The sequence below is a fragment of the Annulohypoxylon truncatum genome (genome assembly GCF_022578515.1).
Source record: "Annulohypoxylon truncatum strain CBS 140777 unplaced genomic scaffold F4807scaffold_49, whole genome shotgun sequence".
NCBI lineage: Eukaryota > Fungi > Ascomycota > Sordariomycetes > Xylariales > Hypoxylaceae > Annulohypoxylon > Annulohypoxylon truncatum.
Window position 1 is genome coordinate 137,171 of NW_025953835.1, and position 11,079 is coordinate 148,249.

Sequence of the window (11,079 nt, forward strand, 5' to 3'; positions counted from 1 at the left end):
GATCCGATAACAAACATTGATTTGCCCTTGGGGTCACCATAAAGTCGTCAAACGTCAATACTGAAGGGACGGCATTTCCGGGCTGATTCTTCAAATACCTCGACATATCGAGACCTCTTTCAAGATGTCGGCTTCGATTGAGCAGGCCGAGGCCCCCCACAATGCCTACGATACCATTCTCGTATTGGACTTCGGTTCTCAGTTCACCCATCTCATCACGAGACGGTTGCGAGAATTAAACATCTACAGCGAGATGCTTCCGTAGGTCTTATTTCATTAGATTTTCTATAGTTATGCGATTCATTTTACTAATAATCCATACAGGTGTACCACGAAACTATCAGAGATCAGCTGGACGCCCAAGGGAATCATTTTGTCTGGTGGCCCGTTTTCAGTTTATGATAACGATGCGCCCCACGTTGACCCGGCCTTCATTGAGCTCGGCGTCCCCATTCTAGGCATATGCTACGGTCTGCAAGAGATAGCATGGAATCTAAGCAAGGACAATGTCGTCGCAGGCACTAAGCGAGAATATGGACAAGCGGTACAACTTCACGCACCATTTTATTTATTAAGTCCCGACTATTAACGTTCATATCATTTTAGGACCTTACGCCCCAACTCAATGGCAGCCATGCTGATAGACTCTATGAAGGTCTATCTGAGAATGGTAGTATGCGAGTGTGAGCGTCCTCAACTTGATACGCCTAACAGATTCGACTGACCAAATGGATAGCTGGATGAGTCATGGTGATAAGCTAAGTCAACTACCGACCGGATTCTGCACCATTGCTACGACCCAAAACTCGCCTTATGCTAGCATCGCGCATGAGACGAAGCCAATCTTCGGAATACAGTTCCACCCTGAGGTCACTCATACTCCTCGTGGTACCGAACTTCTCAAGAATTTCGCCGTCGGTATTTGTTCAGTCAAGCAAAACTGGACCATGACAGACTTCCTTGAGAAGGAGGTTTTGCGAATTCGAAAACTTGTAGGCAATGGTCAAGTGATCGGAGCCGTCTCGGGTGGCGTAGATTCAACAGTTGCCGCGAAATTAAGTACGTTGCGCTCATCCCCTCCCCTAATTAATTTCATGAATGAGGAAAACCGGATTTCTCCACTTTTACGATTCAAGTCTGAGCTGGATTACTAACGCCGTCGCGATAGTGAAATTGGCAATTGGTGATAGATTCCACGCTGTGCTTGTTGACAACGGTGTGATGCGGCTAGACGAGTGTCAGCAAGTAAAGGAAGCGCTTGGAGAGCATATAGGAATCAATCTAACCGTTGTCGATGCCTCTCAAATCTTCCTTTCAAAGCTGAAGGGAGTACTGGACCCTGAGCAAAAGAGAAAGATTATCGGCAACACGTTCATCGATATCTTTGAGGAAGAAGCGATCAAGATTGAAAAAGCCGCCGAAAACACGCCCAATGCCGGCAAAGTAGAGTGGTTTCTTCAGGGCACCTTATATCCCGTAAGAATATTTCGAGCCTTCCTATATTTAACTATTAATCATGTGGTCTAATTTTCTATCAGGATGTTATCGAATCCATCTCCTTCAAGGGCCCTTCTGCAACTATCAAGGTATATACTCTGTGCTATTTAGAACTCAATATGGATTTAGGACTGATGATAGACTAGACACATCATAATGTTGGTGGATTACCGAAGCGAATGATGGATGGGCAAGGTCTCAAGTTAATTGAGGTAAGAAAGCAGAATTCTCATCTGGAAGAAAGGCTAATGAGTTCTAGCCATTCAGGGAGTTGTTCAAGGAGTAAGTACCCTAAGTCGAGGAGGATACAATTCAGATGCACCATAATACTAACCTGTATGGTGTAGTGAAGTTAGAGCCCTTGGGCGCGAGTTAGGTGTCAACGAAGAACTCGTTATGAGACATGTAAGCCAGCCTCTGCACCTAGAAACTCTAAGTTATTGGTATAACTGGTACTCAAATACTGGTCCAAGGGTGCACGCTAAACTACTTGTAAAACTCTACTAACACAATTTCGATAGCCATTCCCCGGACCTGGAATTGCTATACGAATCCTCGGCGAAGTAACACCGGAACGTGTGGAGATAGCGAGAAAGGCCGACCACGTAAGTTTAACCAGATTTATTCTTGCCCGCGTTTGAGTTACTGGCGCTGACTTCGTCTAAAGATCTTCATTAGCATGATTAAGGAAGCTGGACTCTATAACGAGATCAGTCAAGCCTATGCTGGCATTGACACCAACAAGGCAGTGGGAGTCATGGTAAGCCACCTCACAATTTGGCCATCAACTCTAATCCGAAGCCCCCTGCCACAAAGTGCTAATGAACTCAAAAAAGGGTGATAAACGATATGAAGGATATCTCTGCTTGCTACGTGCCGTCCAGACTAAAGACTTCATGAGTGCCGAAGCCTACAAATTCGACATGGACTTCCTTATGAACGTATCTACCAGGATCGTCAACGAGGTTGAGGGAGTAAGCTGCGTGTTTTACAACACGACGAGCAAGCCACCAGCCACCATTGAGTTGTCATGATGGGATATTGATTTCTTCGGTCTGTTCAGGATATTAATTAGAGCAGATTATCGGCCATGAGAATTCCACAACTTTTCCTAAGCCATAGCCGGTGGGAAATTAGATCGTGCTCACGCTCGGAGTGATAGGTATCTTAATCTAGTCCATTTGCTTCTACAAATTGCGACTGCAACTATCGCTAGGTAACAACCTAGATTGATAATATACTCTGAGTGTGACGCCACAGGGCGTCAAAAATCGAAGTCTTCTAGCAAACTATTAGTTATGAGACACCCGTAGAGTTCGGGTTATCGAACGCCATCATGATCCCAACCGATAAGAAATGGTATAACTTGTACGTGTCAAGCTCATTGCAGAAATTTGGCTATTTACCTCAGGGGGGCCGTAGAATAAGGAAATTCCCAACCTGCCTTCCACGACACCTTGGTACTCTATTCTACTTGACACCTAATAGCAACCGCTGTCCCTTCATCACCAGTTACGTTTAGCTCGTTTTAGCCCTCGGGTGTCATTCATCGTTGTCATCATGGGGCCTACAGATTACGAGATACCCGCACAGGAAACAATGAAATCCCCATGGGGCCAGATATTAGAGCCACTTTACTCCCCCGATGGTAAACGGGTGTTTCAGTTCATCGACGAACTAGAAGAAAGGCCAGGTGATGACACTGCCGAATCTGTCGCGGGAGAAACCACGGCGGCTCAATATGGTAGTGATAATTCCGCATCATCCTCAACCTCCCTATCAACTGAGGGATCGCGCGGACCTGACGTCTACCACAACAAACGCGCATCTTCCCTTCCAACCGCCAACGAACCACCTTTATCCGCCCCAAGGCGTGACGGCTGCCGTTGGGTAATATGTGCCTGGCCATCGGTCGGAGGAGTCATCGTTCAACTCGGCGGTCCGAGATGCGAACGCATCCGCGACCCCCACATAAATGCCGAGCACGCGTACTACCGCAAGCTGATGGTCTTAGGGGCTAGATACATCGACGAGGAGAACCGCGTCTGGGTCTGTCGGCAGGAGGACCGGTTTGGCTACTGGGATGTTTCGACTCCAAAAAGACCAATCAATATTGCGTTCATCGACTAAGATGCTTCGCTCCTTTCGGTCCAGGTTACAGGTACGGGCGGCGCGAAGGCATGATTAGGAGGAGCTTCGCGACTAGGATGAGGCTGCAATGGGGTGTATCTTTCTGTTTCTTTATTGTTTCTTTTGGAATGAGCACAGCGCCGGTTTAATTCGCATGGGGGACACACCAATGAGGTATTTTGGAAGTCATGGTTTTCGTGGCAGTTTCTAGGTTCAGGCGCAGAACAAGGGGTACTTACCACAAGTGAACTATATGGATAGGTGGTTTTTTCAATGCTGCGTCTCATAACTGGCGTGGAAGCAGGTTCTCTCATTTATGGTATGTGGTGGGTTACGTCAGGTCTCAAGACAGGATAGATAGGTAGATAGATAGGTAACTAGTCCGCGATGGTTTTGTTTCTCAATGCCGCTTATTTTCTCGTGATCTTCAATGTTAACGACCTGAGCACTTTTAATATATAATACCTAGGTATGGATGTAAATTTATTTTAAGGTCCCTATTAACCACACCTTTAGAACTTTTATTGTAGCTAAATTAATTAGGTATAATTCGTAGCCAAAGGCAGCTGTTCCCTACCGGCGTGGATGCCCCTTGAGCATTTTACGCATCTACCGCGCACACAGCGCGGAGTAATTAGTGTCGGGAGAAAGGAGGCCACGCGCACGCACGTATCCATACGCTACAAACACAGAGCCGATATTAATACACCTCGGTCAAGTAGAGAGAAGGCCACCCCTAACCATGCGCCGGCCCATCAGTCGTACACTTGCTTCCCGTCGCGGAGAAACCAAACGGTTATCAGATCCAGCCTGGCCATATCTGCCCCTTTTCCCCCATTAACCAGACACCAAGTAGCCTCATCTACCTATCAATGCGCTCCTCCATACTCACCACCGCCAAAGAACCCGTTCTGGCGCAACTTCTCCACGTCCCCGCCCGCGGCGCGGATAGCCTGCATATACGCCTCGCTCATCTTACGCTTGTGCTCCTGGGCCTCCCTCTCGCGACGCGCCTTCGTCTTGCTGGACCCGCTCGGCGCCACGCCATTCATGAGCACCTTCTTATCACTAGGCGTATAATTGCAGAACTCAATCGACAGCGCTCCTCCCCCACCCCCACCACCACCTCCACCCCTTCTCCCGCCCCCGCCCCCCTCGCCATCACCGCGCATATTACTCATACTAACCCTGCGCGCAGGCCCATGCGAATGCGAAAGCGAACCCTCGAAACCACCAGGCCGACACGACGAGGAAACGGAGCGCGCGCCGCCCCCGGGCGTCCGCGGCTCCGAAGAATTCGAATTCAGGTTCTGCCGCCCGCGCCACGACCGCCTCTTGCGCACCGCGAGCGAGGACCCCGACGCGGACCTATGCCTCTGGTTTGGCGTCGGCGACGGCGGTTCCTCGCGCAGCGTGTAGCACGCCGTCGTCGTCGTCGACGACGAGCCCGAGGAGATCTTGCGCGGCGAGGTTAGCGGCGTGCGCGGGACCCCGCTCCCACCGCCGTTGGTGCTGGTGTAGTGTCGGGCCCCTGATGATGGGGCGCGTGGGCGCGGGCGCCGTTGCTCGCTGTAGTGGCGGCGGTGGTGGCGTGGGGTGGTGGCGCTGCCGTTGTAGTATGCGTCGTTCATGGCGCCGGAGCTGAGGACGGCTGCTTGCGGGGCGCGCGGCTGCGGCATGTGGATCATGAGGCCGGAGAGGTCGGGGTTGGCGCCGTACTCGTAGGGCAGATCTGGTGGCGCGCCGTGCATGGAGAGGTTGAGGGGTGCGGTGTTGCCGCGGTGATGGTGGTGGTGGTGAGGGTGGTGGGAGTGGTGGCCATTCGGCGTGTCCCACCACCCGGGACTCGCCATGGGGTTTCCGGCATCGTAGGACGGGCCGGAGGGAGAGCCGGAGGAGGACCAGATGGCGTTTGCGTTGGTGTCATTGGTGAGGATGCCTTCCATCGGCCACTCGGCTGAGCTTGTGCTCCGGAGCTTGGGCTGTGGGCGGAAGGAGGAACCGTTGGTGTCTAGGATGCCCATTCCGTGGTAGAAGGGGTCGTCGTTCAGACTCGGGGTGTCGATGGGTGTGTCTAAGAGACCATCGTGGCTCTTACCCGCCGGGTGGATGGTGGCGGGTGGTGCTAGCAGACCATCGCAGAACGGGTCGTCGAAATGGCCGTTCACAAAGTTCAAAATATCGTTCGAGTTCTGGTCGGGAGGGATCCTGCCCGTGAGTGGCGGCGATACAGGTATGCCGTGACTGTCAACCGGGACCGGTATGTCTTCTAGCTTGATATCTCCGAAGTCGCTTAGGTCAAGGTTCGCTGGCAAATCGTAGGATGCATGCTCTCCTCCCTTAAACGCATCTGCCATCATTATCTCCGCATTCGCTTCCGCCTGTTTCCGGGGTTTTGATCGATGTGTCGCCCGGCGGAACGTAGCATAGATGGAGTCTAGAACGCGGTTATGTTTGCGAGGGCTAGGGGAACTCGTGGCAAAAGGCGGGCTCGAAGGAGTCGTGACGCTTGGTTTTGGTGACTTTAGAGAAATGCCTTCCAAGCGTAGCAACTCGGAGTCTGAGATTGAACCGCCGCTCAGGATAGGGTCTGCCAGCAGAGGGTTGGTGAGCTCCGCGGGAACAGATTTGCAATGCTCTAGTGGCGTTTCTTCTGGGCATGCCAAAGGTGTACCCAGCGAAGCAGACGTAGCCGATGATTCGCTTTGGGCCTGCCCAGATTGCGTGCCCTGGTCGCTGGCCGATGAGTTGGTGAGGTTGTCATTGAGGGAATCGAGCAGGATGGAAGGACTCGGGGGGTCCTCGAGCCCGACACTCAGTGCCGCAGCCGTGGGATCTGAGCCATCAAAGGTGACGAATTGGTCAAAGAAGTTTTCGCTTGCCACCCCCAGCTCCTCATTGTCGGGCCAATAGGGGATGTGCCCTTGGTCTTTGTCAGTCGGGTAGTGGACAGCCGTAAAGGCCATGGCTTCGAATAGGGGGTAGCAGTTCTAAGCTTGGGAAAGTAATCGCTCTAAGAGGCAGTTGAGCTGTTTTCTGTTTTCTCCTCGGAGCTCAGAAAGATTTTTGGAAAGGTTTCCAAAAGGAAGGGACCTTAGAGGCCAACCGGTGCCCTTGTATCTCGAGATAAGTAAGTCTACAAAACATGAGAAAGCTGCCACGGCAACAGAAGGTATGCAAATAATGTACGCCACGACGAGGCTGATGAGGCTAAAGGTTGATCATCCTCAATATCAAAAACGAGTGAACCATTCGGTAAATTGTACGGAGGAATGTGTGTGAAGCATCAAGAGGGTCTAAGTTTCGAGTAACCCATTCCACCGGGGGAGGGTGCTTTAAAGATGGGAACCATCTTGCGCCTCTCTCTAACCCCTCAGCGAACCGCCGAGTATTCTCTCGTTAGCTATCTACTATGCGCCAATGTTAACCATCCCTCCATGAAAGTGACAAAGAGGGTTATCAAAGGAAGTAACCATGGCCGTTGTTGATCGATGAATAGTTATAATGAATCCCAAGTCCACCGATGCTCGGGTTGGTGTGGGGCGGGGAGGTTGACAAAGAGCCTTTGGAATGTAAACTCATCTCAGGGGAGAACGTGGCGCCAAAGATGGCATCACTCACGATCTAAAACCCTCACTGCAACTTATCTGAAGTGTGGCCCGGAGAATGCCGATGCTTGAAGAAGCACGTCATTCATTACATCTAGTCGGCTATACGAAGATGCGGTGATAGAATTCGAGATGCATCTCTGTTCCTACATATAACAAGATGTCAATAAGTCTCCCCAACTGCTTTGAGTAGTGGTCATACCTTTCAAAATATCGCGCTCATACATGAGCACCTCATCCTCATCCAATATGATCAGTTCGAGTAGCCTACGTAGTATACATCAGGTTAGTAGACATCATACACGTTGCCTTTGTTATTTCTTAAGTAGCTCGAGAAGACATTCTCCAGACAAAGCGTACAGACGTCGGACAACTAGTTTTCCGAAAACAATGCATAAGGCGCTAGAACGGCTTTGTGTTCTCAATAGTAACTTGATTGATACTGGCGTGAAGTCAAGCTCGAGACCGACCCCCCTGTTGAAAAGGTGCCTCATTATGACTATCGACTTGAATCCCCTAGCTATGAAGCGTATCCTCTTGGTCAATCATGTACTCTTCAAGTATCGTAGACATAAATCGCCCGTCATATTACACACGTGAAGGGCTTCACGTGAACAGATTCATGTAGGCGAGATGAATCAACCTCTCAAGTTCTCCAACGTCACGATCTCATCCACCCATCAAACCGACAATGGGCTTCACTCCTTGCTACATAGAAGTGCCAAATAGCTTCTACGCTATGTTCCATAACGCCATATCAAATGCACCCGACTCCCTTAAATGCCTAACATGATCTGCTCATTTACCGATGAGCCCGATGTGATGCATTTCCTGAGCCTGATATGATATGTTCACCTGTCCGCCTTGTAACGCCCGCTTCCTGCCGTTAGGGTATATGCAACAAATCCAAGCAAATTATACATAAAATAAATATTCTCAAAATCAATGCGCCGTCGAACTCGCCGAAGTGGTGGGTGCTGTTGATCCCTGTGGTCGCGTGACCTTCGGCCTCTTGCGCATTCTTGGTATATTCTTCCTCATATTCTTACATCGTGCTGCTGCTTCGTAGGATGATCTATACTTAAGATACCCGAACTTCCTGACGCCAGCTGGGGTGCTAGCGTCTCTTAGAGCTGAGGGGCCACCAAGAGTAACCTCATCATCGTTCTCCCCGTTACAGAAACTGGGGTCAACCTCTAATTCCATGTTGCTATCGTGAAACATCTGTGGATTGAGGTTATAGTCGGGTTTTTTGAATTGTATAGGTTCGGAAGAAGGTGGTATTAGGTTAGAGGAGAGCGGGTAGGGCGACGGCATGGGACTTGTAGGCCTTGAGGGACGCACGTTGCACTGTGCTCCGTTCTCAATCATGGTTGTCATCAGGTTTAAAGTGCGAGGATTGGAAGTGCTGTTGTGAAGACGCGTTTCGGGTTGCCTCCAAGGCCTATCTCCGTCGGGGACCCTTGGGTTAGAGTCTCCACTGGCAATGGGATGTATAACGTGGTTCTCTATAATCTCGTAGTGTTGTTGCGGCCGAGGTAATTGTGTTGGATCACTATCGATTGCCGGAATGATAAGTTGGTTGGGATCAGATTCTGTCGCCGCTCCGGCCAAGGGAAAATTTGAGGGTCCGGCCGAGATTGAAGATGCGTCTATTTGTATTTGTATTGGCATTTGGTCGGTTGGCAGATTAAAATCTGCCTCGCAATTTTGCAGCTCAAGTGACATTGCAGATCGTGTATCGCGCACAAATGTCTGTTGGCTCATCTTCCGAACGAGGCAATCTATCCGATCGCCATCTTGGTTGAATAGGGCACCCGTCGGAGTCGCGAGTGTGGCCATCGTGGGAGATGGTTCTTCGGAGGATTTACTTTTCGGAGAGGGTAACGGATTATCTTCGTCTGATGTTGCGTCAGAGTCGGCCCTCTGCGTGAGGGTAAAATTGTCGAACATCTCGGGCCAAATTGGAGGCGAGGGTATAGGCGGGCAGATAAAGGAAGGACAAAGTTCCAGAGACGGGTCGGTGGGATTTAGTTGGTGCTACCAAAACGACCCACGACGGATGGTTGCGACGAAGCTTGATTTACCAGAGAGCCGGTTCCCACGCTAATGTAAGACCCTAGGTAAAGCGCCACGGCGTGTCCAGCTCGTGGCCGAACCCCTTCTTTTTCCCGGTCTCCTTTCTTTCAATTTTTATTTTCCGATGAGAAATGTTAGATATTGGCATTGAGTGAAGGAACTGGATATGAGCCAAAGCTCAGTAAGATAGATATACTAGGTAATTGGTTAAAAAATTAAAAAAATAAAAAGAATGGAGGTTATCCCGGGGGGAACCCAGTGAATATGGGGATGAAGTTTGGTGACAAGTACCCCAGAAGAAATCGCTACCAGTAAAAGTACATATGTGCGTATGTACACTAGGTATGTATGTACGTAGCATCGAAATAGTAATGGAGCGGTGGCGAAGGCGTCAAGAAGCTCTCGAACTGGTAACGAAGCGAACCACACCCTTGGGCTTCGAGTGCTTCGCAGTAGTGGAGATCTTCCTTGATTCGGTGCCGTTTGATTGATACACGTGCGAACTACATCGAGTGACTTCTATCAACCACTCGCCCGGCTCCTGTGACCATGTACCTGAACTTCAGGCGAGAGAGGCACAGCAATAAGATCGCGTACTGTGTGGTTTTAATTGGGGGAAGTCAACCGAAGCCATCCCAAGTTGGGACGGTCGGGACAACCATCGGTATCGCGGTTCACCCTTAAGTCCTCGACACCCTTGACAATCGACGAGGATCTGGGATGAAGGAAGTCGTTGGAGCGCCTGACGCCAGACGCCAAACCAGCCAAAATCCCACATGTCCGGTACCAAGTAAATCTGCCTATTCTACTTTAGGCAGCTCAATGTTTATCCACATTGGTTCCCAGGTTCCCTGACCGGGGTGGCTCAGGTAGCGTATGCAGCGTATGCTGCACGACAATCCCAAGTGATGCCTCCACGGTTACACTGTGAAAAGAGTTGTAAGCAAAGAGAAGTGGATTCTATTAGATAGCAACACGAACCAATTAACCACATGCACGGGTACCAGCGGAAAGAATGCACTATGTATACGGCAGGTACATACAGTACTATGCAGTAGTTACTGCAATCCTTTTTAAGCTTTGGAACTTTTGAGCCAATTCTATCCAATAGGAATTGTAGGATTGTTCCAGAAATTGAGCGCCCTTACCCGTCCTGCCGGAACCATGTGGAGCCTACAGTTGAATGTATTATTCAAATCGCAACAAAGAGAAGTAGGAACTTTGTCCTCGCTTTACCGGCACTTGACAAATCCGAAGCCACACCCGAGCGGCGATAACCTTATTATTTGGTATTTCATCCTTCGAATAGGTAGATGCTAACTGTTCCTTTTCCCTAAGATTTGTGAATTCTGGACTCGTCTATGAGCTGAGATGCTTACAATGTTTCAACGTTACCAACAATTTTCCACGTGGCAGGATAATCTACATGATGCGCCATAACAACGATTCTTCATTTCCGACTCGCACTTTAGAGGTCGTCATACAATCCGAGCTGACTACGCAGAAGAGGGCTTAGTAGTGTATCAACTGACCTCAAATACTATATTCTGACTCACTATTTTAGCGCGAAGCAATAACCGCCAGCGATCGTTTCGAACTTCCAATACCAGCAGGAATAGTAAATGCAGCTAGCCAATTCTTGGATAGGCGCTCAACCCTTCAGAAGCTGAAGAGAAAGAACTGAGAAGCGAAGGCCATAACGCAGATGTACCGACAATGCCTACTAGGTATGTCACAGCTTTGCCACGTTGAAGCCTAAACACAG

General features: G+C 49.8%; 3 protein-coding genes across 3 annotated transcripts; 1 reads left to right on the forward strand and 2 right to left on the reverse strand.

The window, feature by feature from the left end:
• Position 1: 1 nt before the first annotated feature.
• F4807DRAFT_300679 (GMP synthase) lies at positions 2 to 2,838 on the forward strand. Its single transcript, XM_047994933.1, has 12 exons — positions 2 to 261; positions 325 to 544; positions 607 to 683; positions 737 to 1,059; positions 1,169 to 1,476; positions 1,539 to 1,586; positions 1,644 to 1,709; positions 1,757 to 1,779; positions 1,845 to 1,902; positions 2,019 to 2,102; positions 2,165 to 2,257; positions 2,334 to 2,838. The coding sequence occupies exons 1-12, from the start codon at positions 125 to 127 to the stop codon at positions 2,529 to 2,531; spliced, it is 1,635 nt and encodes a 544-aa protein (XP_047849457.1). The 5' UTR covers positions 2 to 124; the 3' UTR covers positions 2,532 to 2,838.
• Positions 2,839 to 4,088: 1,250 nt separating this feature from the next.
• F4807DRAFT_471394 (uncharacterized protein) lies at positions 4,089 to 6,838 on the reverse strand. Its single transcript, XM_048002919.1, has one exon. The coding sequence runs from the start codon at positions 6,591 to 6,593 to the stop codon at positions 4,497 to 4,499; it is 2,097 nt and encodes a 698-aa protein (XP_047849458.1). The 5' UTR covers positions 6,594 to 6,838; the 3' UTR covers positions 4,089 to 4,496.
• A 677-nt stretch (positions 6,839 to 7,515) lies between these two features.
• Positions 7,516 to 9,554, reverse strand: F4807DRAFT_445088 (uncharacterized protein). The gene has a single exon (XM_047999704.1). It carries the CDS (start codon positions 9,186 to 9,188, stop codon positions 8,178 to 8,180), a length of 1,011 nt encoding a protein of 336 aa, XP_047849459.1. The 5' UTR covers positions 9,189 to 9,554; the 3' UTR covers positions 7,516 to 8,177.
• Positions 9,555 to 11,079: the final 1,525 nt, after the last annotated feature.

Coding starts and splice junctions, on each gene's coding strand:
- F4807DRAFT_300679 (XM_047994933.1), top strand. CDS start 125: ATGTCGGCTTCGATTGAGCAGGCCGAGGCCCCCCACAATGCCTACGAT. Junction 1,060..1,168: donor AACAGTTGCCGCGAAATTAA/GTACGTTGCGCT, acceptor CCGTCGCGATAG/TGAAATTGGCAATTGGTGAT. Junction 1,587..1,643: donor GCCCTTCTGCAACTATCAAG/GTATATACTCTG, acceptor ATGATAGACTAG/ACACATCATAATGTTGGTGG.
- F4807DRAFT_471394 (XM_048002919.1), bottom strand. CDS start 6,593: ATGGCCTTTACGGCTGTCCACTACCCGACTGACAAAGACCAAGGGCAC.
- F4807DRAFT_445088 (XM_047999704.1), bottom strand. CDS start 9,188: ATGTTCGACAATTTTACCCTCACGCAGAGGGCCGACTCTGACGCAACA.